General features: G+C 40.8%; 1 protein-coding gene across 7 annotated transcripts in view; it reads right to left on the bottom strand.

Moving 5' to 3' along the window:
• The window catches only part of CERK (ceramide kinase), a 74,669-nt gene that overhangs the window by 16,351 nt on the left and 43,964 nt on the right, over window positions 1-14,354 (bottom strand). For 6 of the 7 annotated variants that reach the window (XM_073328366.2, XM_073328361.1, XM_073328363.1 and 3 more), the window contains 2 exons: window positions 3,264-3,338; window positions 2,157-2,309 (listed from right to left, as the gene is read on the bottom strand). In XM_073328366.2, the coding sequence (XP_073184467.1) occupies window positions 2,157-2,309; window positions 3,264-3,338 (228 nt within the window). The remainder of the gene's footprint in view (window positions 1-2,156; window positions 2,310-3,263; window positions 3,339-14,354) is intronic. The other variant, XM_073328367.2, reaches the window with a different exon arrangement.

The raw sequence follows: 14,354 nt of genomic DNA, 5'->3' as shown, positions 1-14,354 counted from the left end.
GTGACCATCTCCTTGTCTCACTGGATATTATGTATAACCCGAAATAGAAGGAGCAGTGGACGGAAGGTGTAGTTTATTTGGTCTGACCAGGAGAGAAGGAGAGAATTGCCCCAGGAGCAGTAACTGAGGGCACCTTTGAGCAATATATTGCTGTTTGTCTGAGAAGTGAATAGGTCTCTGTTTGGGGTCCCCCACTGCGTGAAGATGCATATAGCACTTCTTCGTGAAGTTCCCACTCATGGTCGATTGAAAAGTGTCCGCTGAGTGAATCTGTGATCACATTCTCTGTCCCCAGAAGATAGGCTATGGATAGAGTGATCTGATTGCTGATGCACCCGTTCCACAGACTGACTGCATCTGTGCATAGAGCGGTAGATTTCGCTCCCGCTTGTTTGTTGATGTAGAAAACAGTGGTGATGCTGTCTGAAATGATCAGGATGAGAGTGAAAGAGTGGAAGAAAGAGTTCACATACCTTCCTTACTGTTCGAAGTTCCAGGATATTGATGTGCATCCTGGATTCTCAAGATATCCACGTCCCTTGTGTTGTGCGGTTGTCCAAATGGCCTTTCCAGCCTAGCAGGCATGCATCGGTGATGATAGTTTTGTTTGGGGAAGAGGGAAGAAAGGGGACTCCCAAGCGTATGTGATGTGAGTCTGTCCACCACAGGAGGCAGGACAGTACCTTGGAGAGGACTGTCAGCATGAGGTTCATGGAATGGCGACTCACTGAGTACACAAACTGCAGCCCTGTCTGAAGGCAATGAAGGTGAAGTCTTCCAAATGGGGTCACATAAGTGCACAAGACCATATGGCCAAGTAGAGATAAGACAAGTCTTGGCTGGTACACAAGGGTTGTTCATGATGCAAACTATGATGTTGTTCATTGCCTGAAATTTGTCTGTGGGCAAATATGCCCATGCCACGATAGAGTTTAGGGAATCCTGAGGTGGGTGGAGGGGAGGAGGAAGGGAGCTGGAGAAGAAGCTGGAAGCGGTGGTGAAGATGATTACTGGGAGGGCTATGCCCCTGCTTGTCCCCCCTTATACATGCCCCTGCACGGACCAATGCACACTAATTTCAATTTCTCTGACTCCAGGCACATTGGGTTACACATGTGTAACCCAGAGTGGAATACAACAGAGACTACCACTTGAAGAACTATATCTATATACAACTTCAAGAGTTAAAACAAAGCCACTTGTTAATCACAATAGTCTGAAAAACAGATTAGACACCAGTTGTAACATTTCAAAAACCAAGTCCTTTTAAACTCCTTCCAGCTCCCAAAATCTTGAAAATATTAATTTATAACTTTCCAGGAAATTAATTTGGTATAATCAGAGTAAGTTGTCCACAATTTTGGTTATTTGAAACACTTATTTTTATCACAGATAAAATGTTAAGAAATAAAGAGACTGAAGCCCAGAGTTAAACCAGAAACTCAGTGTAACCTTCATTTTGGAGCTATTTAGGCTGCCTCTGTGTTATGATGCGCTACGTGTGCATGAAGATTCACAACAGGCTAGACTATTAATGACAGGTTTCAGAGTAGCAGCCGTGTTAGTCTGTATCCGCAAAAAGAAAAGGAGGACTTGTAGCACCTTAGAGACTAACCAATTTATTTGAGCATAAGCTTTCGTGGGCTACAGCTAATTTCATCGGTTGCATCAAGTGGAAAATACAGTGGGGAGATTTTATATACACAGAGAACATGAAACACTGTAAGGAGAGTGATCAGGTATTACCAGCAGGAGAGAAAAAAAAAAGACTTTTGTAGTGATAACCAAGGTAGGCCACTTCCAGCAGTTGACAAAAACGTGTGAGGATCAGTGGGGGGAGGGGGGGAATAAACATGGGGAAATAGTTTTACTTTGTCTCCCCACTGTATTTTCCACTGCATGCATCCGATGAAGTGAGCTGTAGCTCACGAAAGCTTATGCTCAAATAAATTTGTTAGTCTCTAAGGTGCCACAAATACTCCTAGTCTATTAATGAGATCCAATGTGCTTGGTGGTGCCTTAGGGAATTTCCATCTGATGCAGTCTGGCTGCTATTTTTGAAAAGCTTCACAGAAGTTTACTTAGAGAGAAGTTATCCAGCGCTCCATTATCTTTAGATTTTCTACATAAAGATATAGTAATTACACAAAAGTTACCTGAAAAGTCATATCTGATCGTACCCATCCACCGCTTCTTTTCACTGTCTTTTAGTATATCGCCATAAAAACCATAGCCCAACAGTGACACAAAGTATTTAAGAAATGTATTGTTGTGATGTATGGAGGAGACATCCAGAGGCTGAGAATCACCTGTTAACAGAAATTCCAGGCTTTATCTCAGTTAAAAGTTTCTTTGTTTCAAACCTGATACTAATTTTTAACATTAAACATTTTTTTTTTATTGAGAACAACCTTATAAAATATGCAACAGAGAAAAAGAGAAACATTCTGCAACGCTAATGATGCCATATATTGTTAAATGAGGAAAAATAATGAAGACACAAGGAGGCCAGTGTACTAATGTACTGGCCAGTGTACTGGGGGGGGCGGGCAGAGACAATAGCGGCATCTTGCTGAATCCTACCATTTTTGAAGTTGCTTAATGTAATGTATTTGAGCTAATTCTATATTTTAGCATAAGCAAAAAAAAGCAATACTTAAAAAAATACAAATATACACCTACATTTAATATCCTAGGCCAAACACTATGTCCAGAGCACATGAGGGCCCCAATTCTGCAAAGGTGTCCACAGGTGCTTAACTTTATGCTCACTTCAGTGGGACTACTCACAGTGCATGAAGTTAAGTATTTGCATAGATCTTTGCAAGATCAGGTTTTAGGATTACAACAGTTAAGCTTTCGAAAGCCGAGAAATGCTGAAATTAAGGTTGCATGCAAAATCTTAACACTGCTCTTTATACTTCTGCATTACAATAATTTTAAAGTACATAATCATTTATTTCTTGTTTACAATATTACCAAAAGTTAAAGTTTCAGAAAGTTCTGCTCATCCGAAAACAGTCGGTTAAAACAGAAATGCTCATCCAATCTTAATGCAGCTCTCTTTATTTATCTATCTATCTGATGCTAAAGTATGAGCTGTTTGCTAGTGAGATACACACACACACACTTCACTAGCAAACAGCTCATACTTTATTTATCTATTATAATCAAACTATATTCTTACACAACAGAAATGATGATCATTCTGGATATGTTAAGGTCTTGAAAAGAAGTTAATGACCTGTAAGCTGAAAACCTACCCACAATAATATGTAGTGCTGATGTTACTGGATCAGTGACACCAACTGTTGCATAACATATGCAGTCTGTTGAACCTGTAAAAAATAAATGCTTTTCATTTTTTATCTTTTAATAATAGAGAGAATACTGCTCTATACATGTAGTCGTTCAGCTAAAAACATTCTATTCTCTCATCACTTTTTATTCCCTTTTCCTAAATGCGGAAATAGAATAAAACCAAGCAATAATATGGATAGGAAAATTATAACAAATAAATTAGAATACTGATTTCCTCCTTGAGTGAAATTTACTCCTCTCTGAACAAAGTCCACATACTTCCATTTTATGCACTGAAGAATGCTGGTTTTGGGGAGGTAGAAGCCGATTCTACCTCAGCGAAAGGACAATGGCACAGTCTTTATCTCAGCCTATGGACAGGAGTGGCAGCTTCTGCCACTTTGCACCCCAAGTTCAGAAATTCCTGCTCACTGGAACCTCATTTAAAAAAAAAAAAGATAAAGCAATCCACTCCATACCAGTCAATTCACAGCATTAGGGCACAATTCCTTAGGACATAGGGATGCACCTTTAGGTATTGCTTTTTCATCACTGAGGCCTGATCTATACTACAGAGTTAGGTCGATGTAAGGCAGCTTACCTTGACCAAATTATGTCAGTGTCTACACTACAGCCTTGTCCTGCCAATGTAAGTGCGCTACTATACCGACATAATAATTCCGCTTCCGCAAGAGTTGTAGGGTTTATGTCAGTGTAGTTAGGGCGACGCAGTGTCTGTGTAGATACTGTGTTACTTACATCACTGTTAGCTCTCTTGCCCAGTGGAGCTGTGAAATTGAAAAGAAAGCTGGGCAGCTAGGCTGTAGCTGCCCTCCCTCTTCCCTGGAGAGCTGGGTGACTGGACCCTGCTTCCAGCTGGGAGCCAGGGCAAGAATGGATCCTGCTCCCGGCTGAGCGATGGGGAAGGAATCCCAAGCAGCTGGACCACGCTCTCAGCTGGGACCGAGGTGAGAAGCCCAATTGGCTGGACCCCACTCCCAGCTGGGAACCGGGTGAGAATGGACCCTGCTCCCAGCTGGGAGCCAGGGTGTGAAGTCCAGGCACCTTGGCCCTGCTCTCAGGGGCCAAGAAGCCCTGGCGGCTGGACCCCACTCCCAGGGGGCAAGAAGCCCTGGCAGCTGGACCCCCGTCTTGGCAGGGAATGGGGAGGCGAGAAGCCCCGGGCGGCTTCCCCTGCTCCCAGTGGGGAACAGGGAGCAAGAAGCCCCAGTTGGCTTCCCTCACTCCCAGTGGAGAACAGGAAGACGAGAAGCCCCGAGCAGCTTTCCACACTGATGGCGGGGAACAGAGAGGCGAGAAGCCCTGGGTGGCTTACCCCCACTCCCAGGGGGAACGGGGAGATGAAGTGGGAGGCGGCAGCTCGCCGAAAGCCAAGGAGCCTGTGGGGCATCCAGGCTTCCAGCTGGGAGACCAGGCTCTCAGCTCCCCACACTGCCCCTCTTAGGTCAGTGGAAGCACTCCTGGTGATGACGCACACCACCGACCCAAAGAGCATAGTGTGTACATGCACCACTATAGTAATCGCTGCCGTGGCTGTAAGTCAATCTAATATAGGTCAACTTAAGTTTTTAGTGCAGACATACCCTAACACATGAACGACTATTGCATGCATCATCCTCCTAGTCCACCAATCCTCACTCTTTTTTGAAAGGGCAAATTGATTTGGGGCAAATAGACTGTGTAAAGACCTTGAATATGTATTAAATATATTTAAGTTACTTATATTTTCACCCATTAATTTGATTGGGTCCTTACAGAAAATACTTGCAATCTTATTTTTTTCTGTACAAAAATCCCTTCTTTCCCACTTAAAAAAAATTTGTTACCACAGTACAAAATTACTGGTTTCTAGACTTTGTATAATTAGTCAGTAACTTTATCTAAGCATCTGGATTGCACAAATGTTTGTCTGGAGTAAAGATACAACAAAAACTGCAAAAACTAGTAGATATACCTGTGCCTTTGTATTAAAGTAGCATATTTATTATTAATACATACTTTTGTTTGGAAGAGGAACAGCTTGTGATAAATCCAATATACTGGAAAAGAGTTGGTATGAGACAGAGGTTCGTGGTCAAAAGGTCCCCCCTGTTCTTTGCAAACAACTCTCACCTCAGATCTGACAAACTCACTACACCAAACATGTCTTACAGGATATTAACCTATGTAAGGTACCTACAGAAAACTAATAACTTGTCAAGATTCATAATCGTGAGGTTTATGTACAAGTAATATTTAATGAATAATTTACTTATATTGAAAGCATGCTTTATGGACTTGGAGTAAAAATTAGTCACCAGGGGATAATGTGTGTTGATGATGGCCCATTCAAGCAGGAGGGAGTTACCACTCTGCCTATTTTGCTGGTGATACAATACAAAGCTCAATTGTTTGGGCTTGTTCAACCCCAAGATTTTCAATGGAAAACCATCAGAGGCAACAGCAATCAATCTAAACCTCTTGAGGGTAAAAAAGAAATGTTACAGCAAGACAGGGGTTCACCCTATCTATGAACAGAAATAAAACACTGTTTCAGTAGAACACTAAGGAGGGGAAGGTACCCTGAATCCTTTCGCTGTGGAGACACCTAGAGAAGCAAGGTGTTCTCATGAAAAATTAGATCCTGGTTCACGTGAAGCCAGCCACAGACTGAACTTGGGGGGTGGGTGCAGAAATCTACTTTTTAGATAACGAAGGTAACTATTAATAAGTGTAGGCTCAGGTTCACGTTTTATTATTTTGTATTGTAATCATTTGTTTTCATCACTCTCTCTTGCTTCCAGCAGAATCTTTATTCTTAAATAAACCATACAAGTGCTGTGTGTTAATCAGGGGCAGTAGATTAAGATAAAACTGGTAAACTGCTCCTGGAATTTCTGTTAGTAGCCAGTGGCAGGGGCTGGATATCACAGGGAAACAACTCAAAAGGACAAGGGGTGCACCTCATGTTAGTCTGTAAAGTGAAGTCACAAGCTAGAGGAAAGTGCTTGAGTGGCTGAAAAGCTGGTGGCATTGGGGAGCTGACACCCAACTAAATACAGGCAAGACTCTCTCATGCTCGAGGCAGTGGGTAACACGGTGACTCTCAATTCTGGATACCCTGAGAACCATTACAGTTGTTAAAACTAAATTTTGCTCTTTATAGCAGAGCAAATAATTCATATTCTATTTTTGTCCCTACATAGGCTGGAGGGTTGGGGGGGGGGGAATAATTTTAGCTTTGTGTAAATAGGTTTTGCTATTTTGAAAGGATATAGTGAATTTTTGCTAAATATTTAGGTTTTATAAAAACAAATGTTTACAAAATCTAAGCCCAAGAGATTTGTTTCCATGCATTTTTAAGATTCCAATAGGACCGGTTGTTTTTTTTTAAAGTAAGCCCCTGTTGTGTTTAAAACTCAAATAGTTCAGTATTGTACAAACACCTGTAAGCCTGCAAGTGAAGTTGACTAGAAAAGCAAAGTGTAAAGAAATGAAATTGACTCTAGTTTATTTTCAGTCTCCTCATTAATGCAAAGAAACCCAGCACACACAGTGAGTAGTACGCCTGATTTTTTCATCTTTAATAACCAAAGGTGTTTGCTGCAGCACAGATATGGAGGTTTTATTCAAAATGATTTTTTTATGTGACAGCATCCCTTTAATTTTCAGCCTCTCTTATGTACATGTATAGATATTTAACATACAAAACACATTTAGCATTAGAAGATAAAAGCATAAGAAGATCTATTCAATAAAGGAAAGCTATTTTATGCTGTTTGAAGTATTTCACAGGATTAATTTAAAACCATAACATAAAGGATGTATAAGATACATCCAATTTTAGCTTATAAAATACTGTGATTATTTCCCTTCAGGTGAAGAACCAGCTTTTAATGCAGACTGAGCAGGAGGAAACTTGCCTATGGGAGCCCAAACAAGGGTTAGGAATGTGCGTTGAGAAAGATCAAGGAAGATTAAATTAGCCAAGTCAAAGATAAGATCTTGCGAGGAACCAACACCTAGGTGAGACTTGCTAAGGGTCTGTAGGCCCTTCTCCTCCCCAAACTCCTCCAAAATTGATAGCATAAGCCTTGAAAAACACCTTTGTCCACCTGCCCGTTTTCAGACACAGCACAGACAAACTGGACAAAGGCCAAGTCAGACTACTCCATTTTCACAAGGCCAATTCAGATGCTGAGAAACATGCCAAAGGATGAATGATTCATGGATTTCAAATCTACTCTCCATTCTTTTTTTTAATCACTTCAGAGGAAACCAGGGAATACATGCTGGTAGACAGGGGCAGGGAAAATCCTTCCCTATCTCTCACTGTCCAGGAGACTGTCATCACCACTTCCACTTAAGGACACAAGAGAGGAGGCTGCTCCATCTCATATGAACATTTTGCAGAAGCTGGCCACAGTGATCAAGAGGTTTTAATGAGTAAGGCCCTGACAGCTAAAGGAGGCAAACACACATAATGGAATCACACTCCAAAGGAAACAGTAAGTGTGATGGAGGGACTTTTCTGTGAGACCAGCGCATAGTTCAGGACACATTGTCATGGGCAAGTGGTTTGGCACAGCACACAGAACTCCAATTTCTCTTTTAAGGTGGTGACAAACATGATGGATGGCAGATGGTAAGGAGCCAAATTTGGGGCTTCGTAGTAGCAATAGCTGTTCAGAGATTTGGCATGTAGAAATGCTATACCAAATCTTTCCATTTAATTTTGCCTGCAGTTTGTGGAAGACCCTGATGCATGCATGAACTCTATCATATCTTGGTTCAGTTAGGGAAGAAAGCAGATGACCCTCTAGTTATCCTCTTAGTTAATATCATAACTGCTTGAAGATCTGAATAGGATCTGAGCGTTCAGGTGTGAATTCCTTGTTTGTCACTTAGCCTTTCTGCCTTCATCTAGGTCAGGGATTTTGCAGTAGCTGAACAGAAACTTTAGTTCCATATTCAGACCTGGTCTAAGCAGATGGAACTCCAACAGTCAGTTAGCCACACAAGGTCTGAACAGTAAACAGCAGTGTGAAGCATTACTAATTTGATGCTCTCAGGTACTAGAGTATAGCCATCACAGAGAAACAAAACACTGATACAGCACATGGATGGCCCACTCCTTTAATAATTCTTCACATCATTCCAAGAGGGTATTGTGATGCTGACAAACCAGCTCAGATTAGAATCAATAGGCCAGTTCACCTGTCTGTAACCTTTAAAGGCATGTCAAGACGCACTGCAATTCAATCGTGTGTAAGTATCAAAGGGATGTTAAATGGGCTAGCAGACACCAGCTCCTTCACTTGTTTGGACAAGAAATCAAGGAAAATGGTGTTTGTATGCTTAGATCTGTCTATATCCTGTACTTAATTAGCCTTACGATCAAAGTTGTGTATATATCGCAAGGAACTAATGAATATTTCCTGTATTGTCCTCATTTATCTGTCCATGTTTTAATGAATGGCCAGTCATTGCCTAATGTAAATCAGTGTAATTGAATTATTTGTGTATGCATGGGAAGTAGGTAGTTAACTTCAAACCAAGGGTCTTTGGCTTAACACTAGAGACACTCTAACTGTCTGCATTACCTATACTGTGCCAATAACCTTTACCAAGCTGCTTCCAACTACAAATACTGGACCATGGGAATGATCCTGCTCTCTGATTCATTTCTGGACTGCCTGAACTCTGGGCGAGCAGCGAGAGATCTACGCATACAGACAGAGATCCTCAGAATTCATTTTTGGGAAGCCCTGTGGACTTATGAAAAGATTGTAACAGCTTCTACATCTATGCTATCATTTGGACTACAACCTCTAATTCACCTGTAATGTATATTATTTGCTTTAATTTCTTAACTCTCATTTCAATTTTTAAATTAATAAATCTTTAGTTAGCCAATCCTTAGTAAACTAACACCATTGTTTTGGGTAAAATACTGAAGTATCCAGTAACCAGCGGTGACTGATTGGTATTTGGAACTGGAATAACCTAATATGAAGTGGTTTTGGTTTTAATAACCTTACATCATAAAGTCCAGTTTGCCTGGGTGATAAACAGGGGCCTGTATTCCATGGTAAAACTAGTGTAGTGATCCAGGAATACTCTTATTACTGGCTTGGTGAATTTGGGGGTATTTGACCTATGTTCTGACAATCTATCCTGAGTCAAATAGCTGCAGAGGGTGTTATTTAGTGGTTTGCTCACAATGTATGTAAACTGTCTTGAGAGAGAATGACTGCTCACCACATGTTCCTAGCCCCGAACAGTTACTTGTGGTCATGGTTCGATCAGGGTACTACAATTGGCCACCTGTATGAAAAGGTGCTCCATAGCAATTTTATAGGTGTATGGCTTCAGTATCCAAGGCTCATGTGGTACAGTATACCACTGCTTAACCAAATAGTATGTGCAACACAGATTTTATCTGGATAATTAGGAGTTCAGATAATTGAGGGGGCAGAATCCATTCAGCAGCAGGGTAGCCTCCCATGTAACCAGGGGCTTGCTCTCTCTCTCTCTCTTCTCCTGGCAGCCTCCGACGCAGAGGTCTGCTCTGCCCCATTCACTTATTCCTATGACAGCAGGGCTGCAGAACGCTTGCTGTACTGCTCCCGGTAGGGGCAAGGTATGGGGCAGAAAAGAGACACCCTCCCCCCAGGACCCTGCTCTGCCCCCTCAACACCACAGTCTTGCTCCTGCACCTTGCACCTGTAGGGATCGGGGAGGGAGGGGGACAAAGGGGGCAGCAGCCCTATGGCAACACAGCGAGTCCTCTCTAGTTCATGAGAAAAAGATTTACCACTCTGAGGTGAAGAGAAGCCACAGGATAACACTGCATTAAACAGAATACAATACAACTAAAGTAAGAAGCTTACCATTTTCCCTTTCATGCACCTACACAAGTGTTTTAAGACAGATAGTGCACAGGCACCACACACCTTTTTAAATTACTCTTCAATCTAGTGAGTTGACAAGGGAGATTGGATACATTCTTGGAAACCGTTCTCTGTTGGCATAGAAGAACTCATACTACTTCTCTCTGAACATAGTAAGACACCAAAGTAGTGTTATATTTGCTTTCTTACAGTCCATTTGATGACACTGACAGAAAGCAATCCAGTGTTTCAAGAGACGTTTTACAGACAGGTGGATCCATTGTTACTGCATTGCAATATAAAAGTCTTTTGTCAAGTTGTTACTAGTGCTGGAACACTCCTAAGACAGTGAAATAGGGTATGTCTAACAGAAGGAGGGAAGGTATTCTGAGCCAGAAGGATTCTCTGGATTTGTAAGAGGTAGTTGAATGGAGAAGAAAATGGAAGAAAGTGCATTGGCAGAAGCAGGATACCCCAAAAGGAGAAAGTCAGTAAGGAAAATGTAATAGGAAGCATGCTGAGGTGTACAATAAAGCTGGGGATAGTGTAAGAGAGGAAACCAACAAAGCAAGAGAGAAGAGTAGTCCAAGAAGCCTGTCTGAAAAAAAGTGCTTACCCTGGTAGTACTAAGGTCAAAGGTACAGCTACCATCGCCAAATAGGGCTCTCCCTATTTTACTTCTAATGAATCTGAACTGGTCTCAAACTATCTTTATCTAGAACTATTATTCAGTTTTATATATTGATTTAAAACATGAAATACGACCCACATAAGAAGCATAATTCTACCTTAGTTGACCTTCATACTAGCAGAGTCATCACTTTTTTTTCCCTCCAGGGAGGTTATCAAATAGCTTTTTCCTTCCTTGCTTCATTGGTTCTCACTTACACTATCCCCAGTTTTCTTGAACATTTTACCCTGCTTCCTATTACATTTTCCCTACTGACTTCCTTCTTAAGGGTATCCTGCTATCACCACAGCACTTTCTTCAGTTTTCTGTGCACACACAGGGGCATGTTCTGTCTAGATGAAAAAAAAAAGTGTGGTCACAAGGCAGAAGAAAGATGAGTGATGGGCAAAGATATAGGTGAATGAAGTTATGAGGAGTTTTGATGACAAGAAACTTGAATTTGATGTGAAAGAAAAAACTGTTTCAAAAGCAACACACGTTTAAGTTGGAATGGGACATTTTAAATGTAAGCTGTGTGAAGGAAGGAAGGGAAAATGAAAGGTTTGTAAGTAGTGTGAACACTTAGTTTAACGCTGTGTTTGCTGGAAACTAAGAACAAAAGCTTCAACTAGAATAATGGTTCCTGCTACAAACGCATCATCTTACTTTTATCTGCTCTTAAATGGTTTGTTTAAACTCTGGGGTATATTCTGAATTTCCAACAAAACTTTAATTGCACACTCTCTCTTACTATTAGGGGGTGTCAAGCGATTAAAAAATTAATTGGGATTAATCGCGCTGTTAAACAATAATAGAATACAATTTATTTAAATATTTTTGGCTGTTTTCTACATTTTCAAATATATTGATTTCAATTACAGCACACAATACAAAGTGTATAGTGCTCACTTTATATTTATTTTTATTAAATATTGGCACTGTAAAAACAAAATAGTATTTTTCAAGTCACCTAATACAAGTACTCTACTGCAATCTCTTTATCATGAAAGTTGAACTTACAAATGTAGAATTATGTGCAAAAAAAAAACTGCGTTCAAAAATAAAATAAACGTAAAACTTTACAGCATACAAGTCCACTCAGTCCTACTTCTTGTTCAGCCAATCGTTCAGACAAACAAGTTTGTTTACATTTGCAGGAGATAAAGCTGCCCACTTCTTGTTTACGTCACCTAAAAGTGAGAACAGGTGTTTGCATGGCATTGTTGTAACTGGTGTCACAAGATATTTATGTGCCAAATGCACTGAAGATTCATATGTCCCTTCATGCTTCAACCACCATTCTAGGGGACGTGTCCATGCTGATGACGGGTTCCGTTCGATAATGATCCAAAGCAGCATGGACCGAAGCATGTTCATTTTCATCATCTAAGTCAGATGCCACCAGCAGAAGGTTGATTTTCTTTTTTGGTGGTTCGGTTCTATAGTTTCCGCATCGGAGTGTTGCTTTTTTAGACTTCTGAAATCATGCTCCACACCTCATCCTTCTCAGATTTTGGAAGGCACTTCAGATTCTTAAACCTTGAGTCGAATGCTGTAGCGAAATCTCACATTGGTACCTTCTTTGGGTTTTGTCAAATCTGCAGTGAAAGTGTTCTTAAAAACAAACACGTGCTGGGTCATCATCAGAGACTGCTATAACATGAAATATATGGCAGAATGTGGGTAAAATAGAGCAGGAGACATACAATTTCCCCCCAATGAGTTCAGTCTCAAATTTAGTTAACGCACTATTTTTTTAACGAGCGCCATCAGCATGGAAGCACGTCCCTCTGGCGTGGTGGCCAAAGCATGAAGGAGCATACAAATGTTTACCATATCTGGTACATAAATACCTTGCAATGCTGGCTACAAAAGTGCCATGCAAACATCTGTTCTCAATTTCAGGTGACATTGTAAATAAGAAGTGGGCAGCATTATCTCCTGTAAATGTAAACAAACTTGTTTGTCTTAGCTGAAGGAGGAGGACTGAATGGACTCATAAGCTCTAAAGTTTTACATTGTTTTGTTTTTGAGTGCAGTCATGTAACAAAAAAAAAATCTACATTTGTAAATTGCACTTTCACAATAAAGAGATTGCACTGCAGTACTTATATGAGGTGAGCTGAAAAATACCATTTCTTGTTTATCATCCTTACAGTACAAGTATTAGTAATAAAAAATATAAAGTGAGCACTGTACACTTCGTATTCTGTGTTGTAAGTGAAATCAATATATTTGAAAATGTAGAAAACCATCAAAAATGTAATAAATTTCAATTGGTATTCTCTATTAACAGTGCAATTAAAACTGTGATTAATAGCTACTAATTTTTTAATTGCAATTAATTTTTTTGAGTTAATTGCGTGAGTTAACGGCGATTAATCGACAGCCCTACTTACTATTAATTGGAAAGTTGGCATAGCATGACAGACTATATTGTAAAATTTCCCTTTTGTCCCACAATACAATACACTATACACAAGTTAATACACTAACACAACAGTTTCCAAACTTTTTCATGCCGCAGTCCCCTTGGGGCTCACCTCCAAACACAACCTTCCTGGAACGGAGTATTCAGGTTGGCTTTTCACAGATGAATGCTCCATCTTAGCAGTCTACTTTGAAAACTATGGGGGGTGACCAGGCCCAGATTAATCAATGTGCACTCAGTGCACTTGCACAGTGCCTCCATATCAGCCCCCCGCTGTGCAACAACCAGATCCAAAATAAAGGAATGGCCAACTGTGGTCTACAGGCCACATCCAGCCCACCAGAATATTTCATTTGGCCTGCTGCCCAATGTACAGGAAGGGGGTGGGGAGTGGAAATTTCCTCTTTTCCCCGATCTCGCCACATCACTCCTGCATCCTCCACGTGGAGCTTGTGACATGCTGCAGGCCACAGAAGGCATGTTGCTGCAGAGACAAAGCTCTATTCCTCCAATTGTAGATGGCGTTGAATAGCTGCCCCCAAACCTATTTGCTTAGAACTTCGTTGCATTTTTTCCCACCCTTCCCAGTCTTATGATCCCTCAAAAAGTATCAGATGCTAGACAGTATGCCTTTGCCTGCCACTTTTAAGATTTTAATTCTCCCCTCACTTGCCCCCAAAACACCCACTAAGATAATTAAATTGAGAACTGTTGAGTATAAAAATTCAATACTTGTCTACTAATATGTAAAAGGAAAAATGAATAGCTATATGCACTCTGTAAATGACAGATTACAGAAACAGATTTCCATTTGCAATATGACAATGTATAATATTTTTGTAGCCATAGTTCTGTCCCATCAGTGAAAGACAGCACTACAGAAACTCTAACCTAACAGACATTGCACTCAGGTGAGCACCAGGACTACCGCTGTGAGTGGGTTCACCAGGAATTAGGGGAGAATTCTTGCAACTTTTCCTCAAGTATGTCACTGACTGATTCACATGTGGCCATCTGGTGCCTATGATTTAAGAGGACCTGAAACCGAGCCTTAAGATTT

The sequence above is a fragment of the Lepidochelys kempii genome, chromosome 1, assembly GCF_965140285.1.
Source record: "Lepidochelys kempii isolate rLepKem1 chromosome 1, rLepKem1.hap1, whole genome shotgun sequence".
In the NCBI taxonomy this organism is placed as follows: Eukaryota; Metazoa; Chordata; order Testudines; family Cheloniidae; genus Lepidochelys; species Lepidochelys kempii.
This window is presented reverse-complemented; position numbering and strand designations above follow the sequence as displayed.